The sequence below is a fragment of the Nerophis lumbriciformis genome, linkage group LG17, assembly GCF_033978685.3.
Source record: "Nerophis lumbriciformis linkage group LG17, RoL_Nlum_v2.1, whole genome shotgun sequence".
NCBI classification, from domain to species: domain Eukaryota; kingdom Metazoa; phylum Chordata; class Actinopteri; order Syngnathiformes; family Syngnathidae; genus Nerophis; species Nerophis lumbriciformis.
The window spans coordinates 39,132,888-39,148,643 of NC_084564.2; the positions used below are offsets into that span (position 1 = coordinate 39,132,888).

Genomic DNA, 15,756 nt, shown 5'->3' on the forward strand with positions numbered 1-15,756 from the left:
GAGCAGACTGCAATGATAGTGTGGCACAATGTTAGCTGTGTGTAATCATACAAAACTAAGGGCCTGATCTACTAACATCCAAATACCATGTGCAAACTATAAAATTGCGCCTACTATTAGTGGGTGTGTTGTGTGTGATCTACTAAGACTGGGTGTAAGTGGCGTACACCGCCTTATTTAAATGAGGTTTTGGCTTGTGCTACGCGGCTTTTCACCATGGAGACGCTCATTTACTGCACATTCCTGTTCAAAACATGCAGAAAACCATCATGTATTGCTCTTTATGGGCATTTTAGAGGCAGTCATGCAGTGCAACCCTTTTTTTTTTTGCGCGTTGATGGTGCGCTAATGGGAGAGGCTGGAATGTTCCAGGCGCAAGAAAATGCATAGTGCAAGGTTTTTTTCATATACAGTTAGGGCTGGGCGATATATCGATATACTGGATATATCACGGGTTTGTCTCTGTGCGATATAGAAAATGACTATATGGTGATATTGGAGTATGCGTTCTCACGCAGTTGCTTTTTGTCTCTCCTTCTCACAGAGACGTAAAACAAGCGCACCTTCTTACATACGTCACGTGTGCAACATCACACGCTCATACTTGCCAACCTTGAGACCTCCGATTTCGGGAGGTGGGGGGTGGTGTGGTGGTGGGGGGGGGGGGGGGGGGGGGGGTGGTCGGGGTGGGGCGGGGGCGTGGTTGGGGGCGGGGCTAAGAGGGGAGGAGTATATTTACAGCTAGAATTCACCAAGTCAAGTATTTCATATATATATATATATAAGAAATACTTGACTTTCAGTGAATTCTAGCTGTATATATATTTATTTTATTATATATATATATATATATATATATATATACACACAACATATATATATATATATATATATATATATATAAATAAAAGAAACACTTGAATTTCAGTGAATTCTAGCTGTATATATATTTATTTTATTATATATATATATATATATATATATATATATATATATATATATATATATATATATATATATATATATATATACACAACATATATATATATATATATATATATATATAAATAAAAGAAATACTTGAATTTCAGTGTTCATTTATTTACACATATACACACACATAACACTCATCTACTCATTGTGGAGTTAAGGGTTGAATTGTCCATCCTTGTTCTATTCTCTGTCACTATTTTTCTAACCATGCTGAACACCCTTTCGCAGGTACCCAGAAAGGTTTCGAGTACCACCAAAAAAACTGAATCTCTGAAGACAGTATAAAAATCTGTGTTAAAGAAATGAGGGTTAAGAGCTCAGCACTAAAAAAAAAAAAAAAATGTGGCTTAAGTACAGTTTTTTAATTGAGCTGCTGCATTTTTTGGTTGGGTTGTTTATTTATTTTGAGTAACTTCTATACATTTCTAAAAGGGGAATAATGTAATAGAGTTATCTATGTTTGTCTGTTGCCATCTCCTGGTGTACTGGGGTTACTTTTTGGTTGGCCAACGATTTACGTGGTGTTGCGCACCTGACGTCACTCAGGTCCGCATGGAGCTGGAGGGGGCGTGGCTTCCAGCTCCGTCTGAATTTCGGGAGATTTTCGGGAGAAAATTTGTCCCGGGAGGTTTTCGGGAGAGGCGCTGAATTTCGGGAGTCTCCCGGAAAATCCGGGAGGGTTGGCAAGTATGCACGCTCCCGCGGAGCAGACAGGTAGCGACATGGTAACGCTAGCTGTGATGCTAACGGTGCGGTGCGAGTGGTAATACGAGAGAAAGAAGGTGCGATTCTGGTAACAAATGAAGGAAGAATTAATTCCCAAGAAAAACAGCAGGGGGTCCATCGTCTGGCGGTGGTTTGGCTTCAAGCGGGAAGATGTTGAACAGACAACAGCAATATGTCAAGTAGCAGCACTGCTAATGTAGAGGGTAGCGGGGGGGTGTATATTGTAGCGTCCCGGAAGAGTTAGTGCTGCAAGGGTTTCTGGGTATTTGTTCTGTTGTGTTTGCATGTGTTTTAATGCATGGAAACCTTCAGTTGTTAAAGCCCATAATGTTGCACAAATGAACATTGCATTTTGATGTAAATGGCAAGAGAATATCATTTATGAGAACAAATGTGCAAAAAAAGTTGTAATTTTACTAAAAATACTAGAGATATCCGATAATGGCTTTTTTGACGATATTCCGATATTGTCCAACTCTTAATTACTTATTCCGATATCAACAGATACCGATATATACAGTCGTGGAATTAACACATTATTATGCCTAATTTTGTTGTGATGCATTAAACAATGTAACAAGGTTTTCCAAAATAAATGGAAAAAAAATGCCAACATGGCACTGCCATATTTATTATTGAAGTCACAAAGTGCATTTTTTTTTTTTTAACATGCCTCAAAACAGCAGCTTGGAATTTGGGACGTGCTCTCCCTGAGAGAGCATGAGGAGGTTGAGGTGGGCGGGGTTGGGGGTAGCGGGGGGGGTATATATTGTAGCGTCCCGGAAGAGTTAGTGCTGCAAGGGTTTCTGGGTATTTGTTCTGTTGTGTTTATGTTGTGTTACGGTGCGGATGTTCTCCCGAAATGTGTTTGTCATTCTCGTTTGGTGTGGGTTCACAGTGTGGCGCATATTTGTAACAGTGTTAAAGTTGTTCGTACGGCCACCCTCAGTGTGACCTGTATGGCTGTTGACCAAGTATGCCTTGAATTCACTTGTGTGTGTGAAAAGCCGTAGATATTATGTGATTGGGCCGGCACGCAAAGGCAGTGCCTTTAAGGTTTATTGGCGCTCTGTACTTCTCCCTACATCCGTGTACACAGCGGGCGTTTTAAAAAGTTATACATTTTACTTTTTGAAACAGATACCGATAATTTCCGATATTACATTTTGAAGCTTTTTGAGTTGAAGTACCTCGGAGTCTTGTTCACGAGTGGGGGAAGAGTGGATCGTGAGATCGACAGGCGGATCGGTGCGGCGTCTTCAGTAATGCGGACGCTGTATCGATCCGTTGTGGTGAAGAAGGAGCTGAGCCGGAAGGCAAAGCTCTCAATTTACCGGTCGATCTACGTTCCCATCCTCACCTATGGTCATGAGCTTTGGGTTATGACCGAAAGGACAAGATCACGGGTACAAGCGGCCGAAATGAGTTTCCTCCGCCGGGTGGCGGGGCTCTCCCTTAGAGATAATAGGGTGAGAAGCTCTGTCATCCGGGGGGAGCTCAAAGTAAAGCCGCTGCTCCTCCACATGGAGAGGAGCCAGATGAGGTGGTTCGGGCATCTGGTCAGGATGCCAACCGAACGCCTCCCTAGGGAGGTGTTTAGGGCACGTCCGACCGGTAGGAGGCCGCGGGGAAGACCCAGGACACGTTGGGAAGACTATGTCTCCCGGCTGGCCTGGGAACGCCTCGGGGTCCCACAGGAAGAGCTGGACGAAGTGGCTGGGGAGAGGGAAGTCTGGGCTTCCCTGCTTAGGCTGCTGCCCCCGCGACCCGACCTCGGATAAGCGGAAGAAGATGGATGGATGGATGGATACATTTTGAAGCGTTTATCGGCCGATAATATCGGCAGTCCGATATTATCGGACATGTCTAGTTTTTAGTCTTGCTAAATCACACTGGAAATCCGGAATAGTCCACCAGAAGATGGCAATGTTCAAATCCAGGCTGAAAACACTGATTTAATTGTTCATATATGGCAACTGAAAGTATTTTAAAATACCCTATTTGACTTATTTGAATTATGATTGTTTTATTATTTTGATTTTTGCCTTCTTGTAATTTTCTGTAAAGCATTTTGAACTGCCTTGTGTACGAATTGTGCTCTATACATAAACTTGCCTTGCCTAAATGATTATAAAAGTATTTTTTCCAGTATTATATTCTAAATGGACAGACGCTAAATGGATTGCGCTCCTTATTTTACTCACTTAAAAGACCACCAGTTTAGTAGATTTGCGTACGCTATCAAGTTTGCACGTTTTAATACGTCTTAGTAGATCAGGCCCACACCGTGCTATCTTTTCAAAGTTACTCCATACACATTCTTAAGCATACTTAAACATCCAAAATGATAAAAGTGTACCTTGTATTCCCTTGTGATTATTTTTTTGGATCCCTTACAGGAAAGGATCATTGTTGAAGGTGACACGACCTAGCAGCTCCTGAAGGTTTACAATAAAGACTTTGAGTGAAACAGTCTGATGGTCTGGCAGAGGATAAAGTGCTCTTCTCCTTTGGCCCCAGTGTGGACTGGCATTAAAAAAAATAAAAGAAACAGTCGTCACTCACGGACTCCAGCTTGAGTTCTTACTGCGGAATGATAAAAAGCTTCCTGAGCCACAGCCTTGGACATCAGTCTGTGTCCCTCGTCCCGTCCCGGCGAGTATCCCGGCCCGGCTTTACTGGCTCTTGTGGGTTTAGGCCTGGGAGCGGCGTGGTATCCCCCCAGCATGTGGTCACTTTGTGTGGGCCTGACTTTAGTGCTCTGAGTCCTTCTGTTGGGCTGGGTGGAAAAGGATCCGGCGTGTTCGCTATCCTGCGGCGATTTGGCGTGATGGTGGCGACTTTCTCTCGTGCTGTGCGAGCGCTCGGGTCTCCTGAGGACGTCGGCTCTCGTCGGCGCTCTGTAGCCGCTGCCGGCCGTCTGTTGCTGATCCGGCCTGTGGACGCGAGTTTGGCTGCCGTCGCCGTGCTGCGCCAGTTTAGCGAAGCTCCTCTCGGGAAGCGACGGGATTTTACGAAGCGGCGCCTGCTGCGGGTTGCTGCTTTTGAGGACGCGCCGGGGCGGTGCTGGCTTCGCCGACGGTCGGGCGATTTCGTGGGACCCTGGCGATGTAGCCTTTACAGCCGTTTGGCTTTCCCGTCTGTCTGCGGACAGCATACCGTTTCCAGGATCCGACTTGCTCCTTATGTGCATGATCTCCCTTCCCGTCGAGTCCGCCGGAGAGACGGGACTGTTGTAGGGCGATGGCGACGAGTACGTGTTTTTACGCCCACTTTCATTTACCGGCTTCTGACAGGCAACCCTTTCCACATACACCCCCATGTCTTGGGGGCGGCCGTGGCGAGGAGAGTAGTGGTAGAATCCGACACTTTCCTTCGCGGGGGGCGTCCTGTAAGGCTGATTTTGGCGAATACTGCTGCAATGGAAGGGATCTAAAGGATAACGGGGGACGTCGCCAGGGCTCAGGTCCGAGTAGGGGTTGTTAGGTAGCACATCCTCCAAGTGAAGCGGCCTCTGATAGGGCGCCTCCTGCTCGGAAAAAAACATGGCGCCGGGCAACATGACGTCAGTGGCGGCTAACTCGTAGCGATTGATCTGCGGGGCGTGGAAGGAGCGAGCCCTCCTGATGGCGGGGTGCGGGGCAAGTCCGTCATCGGACCTCTGCCAGGGGCTCTGTGGTCGCTGTCTGGCACCCATAAGGTGCTCACCTCGCTGGTAGCGTCTGTACTGGGGTGAGAGAGGGACTCCTGAGCCTGAGGACTGCCTGTACACGTGTCTCGGTCCCAAGACGTGACGGGGCAAAGCGACGGGCTGAGGGTACCTAAACATCTTAACGGGTTGAACGTGCTGACGATGCAGATCGCGGTAGACGTCATCCAGCTGGCCGAGGGCTCTGTAGTTATAGCGGTGGGCTGACGGGGACTGGAACGACCGTGGAAGGACTTCCTCGATCGAGGCGGGCATGGCGGTCTCGGCGAGGACCGCGCGGAAATTAAAGACATCGATGGTGTCCGTGTTGGCGTATATGGGGCTGTGGGCGGAGCAGACAGGCTCGGTCGGTGTCGACACGCCCACACTGTGGTAGGTGGGTCCTTCTGGTGTGACATCAAAACCCCTCCTCTCTGCACTGCCCTCATCCAGGCTCCCTGACCCCAGCGGGCTGACATTAGGAGTGAAATTACACGAACGGTCCTGCGAGTAGGCGTGTGCGGGCGGGAATTGGAAGGCACGGAAGCTGTCCTCCGGCATCCACCGCTGCGTGTAGACGTTGAGATCCAGGGCGGAGGGCCGAGGGGGTCTGTCCTGAGCTTCCTGTCTCTGGAGGGGGTGAGCCCGGTGGCTTCTTTGTCTCTGGGAGCCGCGGCTGGCCTTCTGCGCCGACTCGGCCAGCGCCAAGGCCAACTTGCGTGCGGCGCTCGTCGGGGAGGGGTGAGGAGGGAGAATAGACACTGAACTCATGAGTCTATCTGTTCCTGGGGGGGGATAAGACAAACAACGCTACAGTATGACAGGACAAACAAGGCTATGGTAAGACGTGATGGGACAAGAAACAAAAGCTTTTATAAGAATGCACTAGCTAGTGATGGCTTCAAGGATGGTTGATACTGACCTGGATCGGGCAGGTTCTGTGTAGACTCCGTCATGGCTGAGGTTTGGCTCGCCGCGCTGAGCGGGTTGCAATGTCGGTAAGGCGCTCGGGAGTCCTTCCCGTCAGACGTCAGCGCTGCGGGGAGAGAAAAAGCTACAAGCTTCAACATCTGCTCAAAAAGGTTCATTATGTCTCCTTATTCATATACGCTTTCAAATGTTCTTGTAATCAGACAATATTTTCAGTATACTAGATCAGTGTTTTTCAACCACTAGAGTGCCGTGAGATACAGTCTGGTGTGCCGTAGTTTCACCAATTTGGGTTAAAATTAGAGATAATGACTTTTTTGCCGATATTGTCCAACTCTTAATTACCGATTCCGATATCAAGCGATACCGATATATACAGTGGTGGAATTAACACATTATCATGCCTAATTTTGTTGTGATGCCCCGCTGGATGCATTAAACAATGTAACAAGGTTTTCCAAAAATAAATCAACTCAAGTTATGGAAGAAAATGCCAACATGGCACTGCCATATTTATTATTGAAGTCACAAAGTGCATTCTTTTTTTTAACATGCCTCAAAACAGCAGCTTGGAATTTTGGACATGAGGAGGTTGAGGGGGGCGGGTTTGTGGTGGTGGTGGGGGGTAAGTGTCTATATTAGCTATATTAGCCTACTATCAAAATGACTTTAAAAGTCTTATATAAGTGTTATAATGAAGGCAACACATGATGTAAGTGACTATATTAGCCTACTATCAAAATGACTTTGAAAGTCTTATATAAGTGTCTATATAAGCTATATTAGCCTACTATCAAAAGGACTTTAAAAGTCTTATATAAGTGTTATAATGAAGGCAACACATGATGTAAGTGACTATATTAGCCTACTATCAAAATGACTTTAAAAGTCTTATATATGTGTTATAATGAAGGCAACACATGGTGTAAGTGTCTATATTAGCCTACTATCAAAATGACTTTAAAAGTCTTATATATGTGTTATAATGAAGGCAACACATGGTGTAAGTGTCTATATTAGCCTACTATCAAAATGACTTTAAAAGTCTTATATATGTGTTATAATGAAGGCAACACATGGTGTAAGTGTCTATATTAGCCTACTATCAAAATGACTTTGAAAGTCTTATATAAGTGTCTATATAAGCTATATTAGCCTACTATCAAAAGGACTTTAAAAGTCTTATATAAGTGTTATAATGAAGGCAACACATGTGTCTATATTAGCCTACTATCAAAATGACTTTAAAAGTCTTATATAAGTGTTATAATGAAGGCAACACATGATATAAGTGTCTATATTAGCTATATTAGCCTACTATCAAAATTACTTTGAAGTCTTATAGAAGTGTTATAATGAAGGCAACACATGATGTGTCTATATTAGCCTACTATCAAAATGACTTTAAAAGTCTTATATATGTGTTATAATGAAGGCAACACATGGTGTAAGTGTCTATATTAGCCTATCAAAATGACTTTGAAAGTCTTAAATAAGTGTCTATATAAGCTATATTAGCCTACTATCAAAATGACTTTTAAAGTCTTACATAGATGTTATAATGAAGGCAGCACATGGGGGGCGGGGGGGTTTATTGTAGCGTCCCGGAAGAGTTAGTGCTGCAAGGGTTTCTGGGTATTTGTTCTGTTGTGTTTATGTTGTGTTACGGTGCGGATGTTCTCACGAAATGTGTTTGCCATTCTTGTTTGGTGTGGGTTCACAGTGTGGCCCATATTTGTAGCAGTGTTAAAGTTGTTTATACGGCCACCCTCAGTGTGACCCGTATGGCTGTTGACCAAGTATGCCTTGAATTCACTTGTGTGTGTGAAAAGCCGTAGATATTATGTGATTGGGCCGGCACGCAAAGGCAGTGCCTTTAAGGTTTATTGGCGCTCTGTACTTCTCCCTACGTCCGTGTACACAGCGGCGTTTTAAAAAGTTATACATTTTACTTTTTGAAACAGATACCGATAATTTCCGATAATACATTTTGAAGCGTTTATCGGCCGATAATATCGGCAGTCCGATATTATCGGACATGTCTAGTTTTTAGTCTTGCTAAATCACACTGGAAATGTGGAATAGTCTACCAGAAGATGGCAATGTTCAAATCCAGGCTGAAAACACTGATTTAATTGTTTATATATGGCAACTGAAAGTATTTTAAAATACCCTATTTGATTTATTTGAATTATGATTGTTTTATTATTTTGATTTTTGTCTTCTTGTAATTTTCTGTAAGCATTTTGAACTGATACTACATTTTAAAGCATTTATCGGCCAATAATATCGGCAGCCCGATGTTATCGGACATCTCTAGTAATTTCGTTGTCTATAAGTACACCAATTTAATTTTTTGCAAACCAGTAATTATAATCCGCAAATAATGTGCCGTTGTTGAGTGTCGGTGCCGTCTGGAGCTCGGCAGAGTAACCGTGCGATTCTCTTCCATATTGGTAGGTGGCAGCAGGTAGCTAATTGCTTTGTAGATGTTTGTTGTGATCCCAATATGCAGACGACAGCGTGCAGGTAAAAAGGTGTCTAACGCTTAAACCAAAAATAAACAAAAGGCGAGTGCTGCTAAGAAAAGGCATTGAAGCTTAGGGAAGGCTATGCAAAACGAAACTAAAACTGAACTGGCTGCAAAGTAAACAAAAACAGAATGCTGGACGACAGCAAAGACTTACAGCGTGTGGAGCAGCAGACGGCGTCCACAAAGTACATCCGTACATGACATGACAATGTCCCCACACAGAAGGATAGCGTCCGCACAACTTAAATAGTCTTGGTTGCGTAAACAAAGCAAGTGCGGGGAACAGCGATCAAGGAAGACATGAAACTGCTACAGGAAAACACCAACAAAAGAGGAAAAGCCACCAAAATAGGAGCGCAAGACAAGAACTAAAACACTACACACAGGAAAACAGCAAAAAAGTCCAAATAAGTCAGGGTGTGATGTGACAGGTGGTGACAGTACACCTACTTTGAGACAAGAGCTATAGTGATGCATGCTTGGTTATGCTTTAAAGTCATATCCAACAATTGCGAGAACGACTTTGTACTGCCATTAGCTGCTGAGTTTAATTTTTCAATGATTTCTGCTGGTTATGTGCCTCTGGATTTATTCAACAAATCAAATGTGTGTTGGCTCAGAAAAGGTTGAAAAACACTATTAAATGGAATCTTTACCTGACATGTTTCGACTGTCATCTGCAGTCTTCTTCACAAGGGTTCACCTGACTGTGACGTGCTGCCTATCAGTTGTTCTTATAGGCGTGGCCAACCAGGCAGACCTGTCAAGTCTACCTGGTTTGCTATCCCCTGCCCCCTTTTGCTGCTTGATGGAGGAGGGAGTCCCAGGTATGCTCCCTCATCCCGATTGATGGTTTCCTTGGGCCGTTTCCTTAGTTCCATCGCCTCCTTAATCCATCGTTTGAATGTGTTACTTTCTGTGCCGATGATTTTGCCGTTGTCCCGGTCCATGATGTGGTTATTTATTTTGCAATGATCTGATGTGGCTGATTTTAAGATTTCCTGTTCAGATTTTTGTTTTAGGCTTCTTGTAAACCTTCCAGTTGTCTCTTTTTCGCATTCTGTCTGATGTTCTTTCTTCCTTGTGTTGAATGTCCTCCCTGTTTCGCCCATGTATGATTTTTTGCATGATTTACACTAAAGATGTCTGATAATATCGGACTGCCGATATTATCGGCCGATAAATGCTTTAAAATGTAATATCGGAAATTATCGGTATCGATTTCAAAAAGTAATATGTATGACTTTTTAAAACGCTGCTGTACAGAGTGGTACACAGACATAGGGAGAAGAACTGTATTTTTCGGAGTATAAGTCGCTCCAAAGTATAAGTCGCACCGGCCGAAAATGCATAATAAAGAAGGAAAAAAACATATATAAGTCGCACTGGAGTATAAGTCACATTTTTTGGGGGAAATGTATTTGATAAAAGCCAACACCAAGAATAGACATTTGAAAGGCAATTTAAAATAAATAAAGAATAGTGAACAACAGGCTGAATAAGTGTACGTTATATGAGGCATAAATAAGCAACTGGTATGTTAACGTAACATATTATGGTAAGAGTCATTCAAATAACTATAACATATAGAACATGCTATACGTTTACCAAACAATCTAATCGCTAAATCCCATGAAATCTTATACGTCTAGTCTCTTACGTGAATGAGATAAATAATATTATTTGATATTTTACGCTAATGTGTTAATAATTTTACACATAAGTTGCTCCTGAGTATAAGTCGCACCCCCGGCCAAACTATGACAAAAAACTGCGACTTATAGTCCGAAAAATACGGTACAGAGCACCAATAAACCTTAAAGGCACTTCCTTTGCGTGCCGGCCCAATTACATAATATCTACGGCTTTTCAAACACACAAGTGAATGCAATCCATACTTGGTCAACAGCCATACAGGTCACACTGAGGGTGGCTGTATAAACAACTTTAACAGTGTTACAAATATACGCCACACTGTGAACCCACACCAAACAAGAATGACAAACACATTTCGGGAGAACATCCGCACCGTAACACAATATAAACACTACAGAACAAATACCCAGAACCCCTTGCAGCACTAACTCTTCCGGGACGCTACAATATACACCCCTATTAACCCCTACCCCCAAACCCCCCACACACCTCAACCACGCCCCCCCACCTCAACCTCCTCATGCTCTCTCAGGTAGAGCATGTCCCAAATTCCAAGCTGCTGTTTTGAGGCATGTTAAAAAAAAAAAAAAGCACTTTGTGACTTCAATAATAAATATGGCAGTGCCATGTTGGCACTTTTTTTCCATAACTTGAGTTGATTTATTTTGGAAAACCTTGTTACATTGTTTAATGCATCCAGCGGGGCATCACATCAAAATTAGCCATAATAATGTGTTAATTTCACGACTGTATGTATCGGTATCAGTTGATATCGGAATCGGTAATTAAGAGTTGGACAATATCGGCAAAAAAGCCATTATCGGACATCTCTACCCCTAATGTATGGTAAGGTTATGACTTCTTTGTTCTTTATTTCAGTTTTTTTTTTAGTTTCTTCTCCAGCTCCAGCTCGTGGTGTCCAAGACGAGACTTAAAACCAGGGGAGACAGGGCCTTCTCTGTGGTCGGCCCTAAGCTCTGGAACACTCTGCCCCTCCATATTCGAACTGCTCCCACAGTGGAGTGTTTTAAGTCTCGTCTTAAGACCCACTTTTATTCTCTGGCTTTTAACACTACGTGAGTTGTGTGGTCCTCTGTTGTCCTCTGTGTTTTTAAAATTGTGATTTCTATTTACTGTTTTAATTGGTTTTACCCTTTGAAATTGTTTTTAATCATATTTATTTTATATTGTTTTTAATTGTGTTTAATATTGTTGTGCAGCACTTTGGAAACATTTTGTTGTTTAAATGTGCTATATAAATAAAGTGGATTGGATTTTTTCTCTTTTCCTTGTTTTTGTACTTGTTGTTCCCCTTTTTTGATGGCCCAGGTGGGATATTGGCAGTTTGTGAGTGCCTTTTGGAAGTGTTTCTCTTGTTTTTTTTCTATCTTGTTCTTCTGTTATGATGTTGGCCCGTTCAGAGAGTGTTCTCACGACTGATCGTTTGTGTCAGAAAGAATGCGAAAAAGAGACAACTGGAAGGTTTACGAGAAGCCGAAAACAAAAATCCGAACAGGAAATCTTAAAATCAGCCACATCAGATCATTCCAAAATAAATAACCACATCATGGACCGGGATAACGGCAAAATCATCGGCACAGAAAGTAACATTCAAACGATGGATTAAGGAGGCGATCGAACTAAGGAAGCGGCCCAAGGAAACCATCAAACGGGATGAGGGAGCAGGTCTATCTGGTTGGCCACACCTATAAGAACAATGATAGGCAACACGCCACAGTGGTCAGGTGACCCTGTGAAGAAGACTGCAGATGACAGTCGAAACATGTCAGGTAAAAATTCCCTCTAATATACCAAAAATATTGTCTGCTCATTTGAAAGAAGCTGAACATGTTTGAAGAGTTTCCTAGACGAGTGAGGCTCAGGGGCGACCTTCTGTTTACCTTTGGTAAAAGGAGGGCTAAGCTCTGGAGACAGAGGACTGTTGATGTTGTCCGGAGAGGTGACGGGATCCGATTCGCTGGAACACCCGGCGCTGTTTCTCACTTTGCCGCGTTGAAGCTGAGGCGTCGCCGAGGCCAGGCTGCACTGGAAGGACATGGGGTCAAAGTCCAGGGTGGAGATGCCAGCAGCCGGCGGACGGAGGTCCATGTCGTCCTCCTGGTGCGGAGTTGAAACGGTGGCGCGGACGCCGTCTTCACCGTTGGGACTGAAAGGGAGTTTTCTGATGCTCGTGCACAAGTCTTCTCTATTCGATGCAGAAATGGCCTCACTTGTGGAACGAGGGCGGAGGTGGTGGTACTTTGGAGGCTCTCCTGGGGTGGAAAAACACATTTCGTTCATAAGGAAGCTTTATTAAAACCATTGAACATTCTTTGCAGAATACAGTAATCCCTCATTTAGTTTATTATTCTTCGGTCAATGGTCAACAAAATAAACGAACAGTTGTACATTCATAGATTGAAAATGAAAAGCGAAAGGGTTTAGACTGAAGTTGAACACTTATTGCACCTAACCCTATAAACAATGTCAAGTACAAGATGAACTTCTGAAAATTATGAAATGTCTTTTGTACAACATATTATAAATACACATTATACACAATATGAATACTGTTCAATTATATACACAGTAAAGGCATGTGAAATATCCTTGTACACCTTTGTACCAATTTATATACTATATACAAACAATTATACTTCCATTATTATTTATATCCAGAGGTGGGTAGTAACGCGCTACATTTACTCCGTTACATCTACTTGAGTAACTTTTGGGATAAATTGTACTTCTAAGAGTAGTTTTAATGCAACATACTTTTACTTTTACTTGAGTATATTTATAGAGAAGAAACGCTACTTTTACTCCGCTACTTTTATCTACATTCAGCTCGCTACTCGCTACTAATTTTTATCGACCTGTTAATGCACGCTTTGTTTGTTTTGGTCTGTCAGACAGACCTTCATAGTGCCTGCGTTTCAACAAATACAGTCACTGGTGACTTTCACTCCGTTCCACCAATCAGATGCAGTCACTGGTGACGTTGGACCAATCAAACAGAGCCAGGGGGGTCACATGACCTGACTTAAACAAGTTGAAAAACTTATTGGGGTGTTACCATTTAGTGGTCAATTGTACGGAATATGGACTGTACTGTGCAATCTACTAATAAAAGTTCCAATCAATCAATCAAAAGTGTGAAGGAAAAATGACATTTTTTTTATTTCAACCGTACATCCCGTTCTAAGCCTAAAGACTGACTGCACAGTTCCTGTCTTCACAATAAAAGTGCCGCTCCATTGCGCCTGCGCTTTCAAAATAAGAGTCTCCGAACGCCAGCGCAAACAAGCTAGCAAGCTACGGAGTTTGCCGCCAATGTATTTCTTGTAAAGTGTATAAAAATGAATATGGAAGCTGGATAAATAAGATGCCAAAAACCAACCACTTTCATGTGGTATTAGACAGAAAGGAGGAACTTTTTTTCTCCTCCATTTGAAAACGTGGACGTTATCATCACTACTGTCTGATTACAATCAATGCAAGTCATCAGAATCAGGTAATACACCAACTTATATTCTTGTCTTCATGAAAGAAAGGAATCTATATGTGTTAAACATGCATGTATATTCATTAAAACACCTTTAACATGTAAACAAAAACGGCAAAATAAATAAATATAAATGATATACTGTATATATCAATGTATGTATGTGTATATATATATATATATATATGTGTGTGTGTGTGTGTGTGTGTGTGTATATATAGATAGATATGTGTGTATGTTACTCATCAGTTACTCAGTACTTGAGTAGTTTTTTCACAACATACTTTTTACTTTTACTCAAGTAAATATTTGGGTGACTACTCCTTACTTTTACTTGAGTAATAAATCTCTAAAGTAACAGTACTCTTACTTGAGTACAATTTCTGGCTACTCTACCCACCTCTGTTTATATCCCACATTTAGTATTTTAATTAACATTGATCATAGTATTAACTACTGTGTTGATTCAAGAGTGATATATTTTTTCAAGACATTGGTCTTAAAGTGTTTTTTAAATGTGTGAATGGACCTGAAACGTTTTAAGGGATCATCCAAGCTGTTCCACAGTTGAACCCCCCTGACAGAAACACATCTACTTTTTAAGCTCGTTCTTATCTTAGCTTTCTGGAAGACAGCTGAACCTCTGAGGTCATAGGGACTCTTTCTGGGTTTGAACCTCTCCTGTAGACACCGAGGCAGGGTGTGGTTATGAGCTTTGTACGTCACAATAGCAGTGTTGAGGTCAACAAGATCGTGCAGTTTTAATGTTTTTAATTTAATAAACAGAGCATTGGTATGGTCATGATAATCTGCATAATTTACAATTCTAATCACTTTCTTTTGAAGTAAGAATATAGAGTTGATGTTTGTTTTGTAATTGTTACCCCAGATTTCAACACAATAATTAAGATAATGGAGTACGAAAGAGTTATATAACATATTAAGAGCCTTTTGATTTACGGAGTTTTTGATTTTATGTAACATAGCAATATTTTTTGCCATCTTTGTCTTAAGTATCACTGTTATCACTCTTTTAATCCAATAAATCAGTGTTTTTCAACCTTTTTTGAGCCAACGCACATTTTTTGCGTTGAAAAAATGCGGAGGCACACCACCAGCAGAAATTATTAAAAAACTAAACTCAGTTGACAGTAAAAAGTCGTTGTCGCAATTGTTGGATATGACTTTAAAGCATAACCAAGCATGCATCACTATAGCTCTTGTCTCAAGGTAGGTGTACTGTCACCACCTGTCACATCACACCCTGACTTATTTGGACTTTTTTGCTGTTTTCCTGTGTGTAGTGTTTTAGTTCTTTTCTTGCGCTCCTATTTTGGTGGCTTTTTCTCTTTTTTTTGGTATTTTCCTGTAGCAGTTTCATGTCTTCCTTTGAGCGATATTTCCCGCATCTACTTTGTTTTAGCAATCAAGAATATTTCAGTGTTTTTTATCCTTCTTTGTGGGGACGTTGTTGATTGTCATGTCATGTTGGGATGTACATTGTGGACGCCGTCTTTGCTCCACAGTAAGTCTTTGCTGTCGTCCAGCATTCTATTTTTGTTTACTTCACTATTTTTCAGACTATAAGGTGCACTTAAAATCTTTTTTTCCCTCAAAACTCGACAGTGCGCCTTATAACCCGGTGCGCCTAAAGTAAGGAATAAGTTTGGTTGAGCTTATCCAACTCGAAGCAATTTTATTTGGTACATGGTGTAATGATAAGTG

The 15,756-nt window shown here is 42.2% G+C and overlaps 1 protein-coding gene across 4 annotated transcripts in view; it reads right to left on the minus strand.

The window, feature by feature from the left end:
• Positions 1–3,325: 3,325 nt before the first annotated feature.
• The window catches only part of LOC133614848 (rho GTPase-activating protein 32-like), a 167,781-nt gene continuing 155,350 nt past the window's right edge, over positions 3,326–15,756 (minus strand). For all 4 annotated transcript variants that reach the window (XM_061973177.1, XM_061973175.1, XM_061973176.1 and 1 more), the window contains 3 exons: positions 12,428–12,799; positions 6,330–6,443; positions 3,326–6,192 (listed from right to left, as the gene is read on the minus strand). In XM_061973177.1, the coding sequence (XP_061829161.1) occupies positions 4,277–6,192; positions 6,330–6,443; positions 12,428–12,799 (2,402 nt within the window). In that variant the 3' untranslated portion in view covers positions 3,326–4,276. The remainder of the gene's footprint in view (positions 6,193–6,329; positions 6,444–12,427; positions 12,800–15,756) is intronic.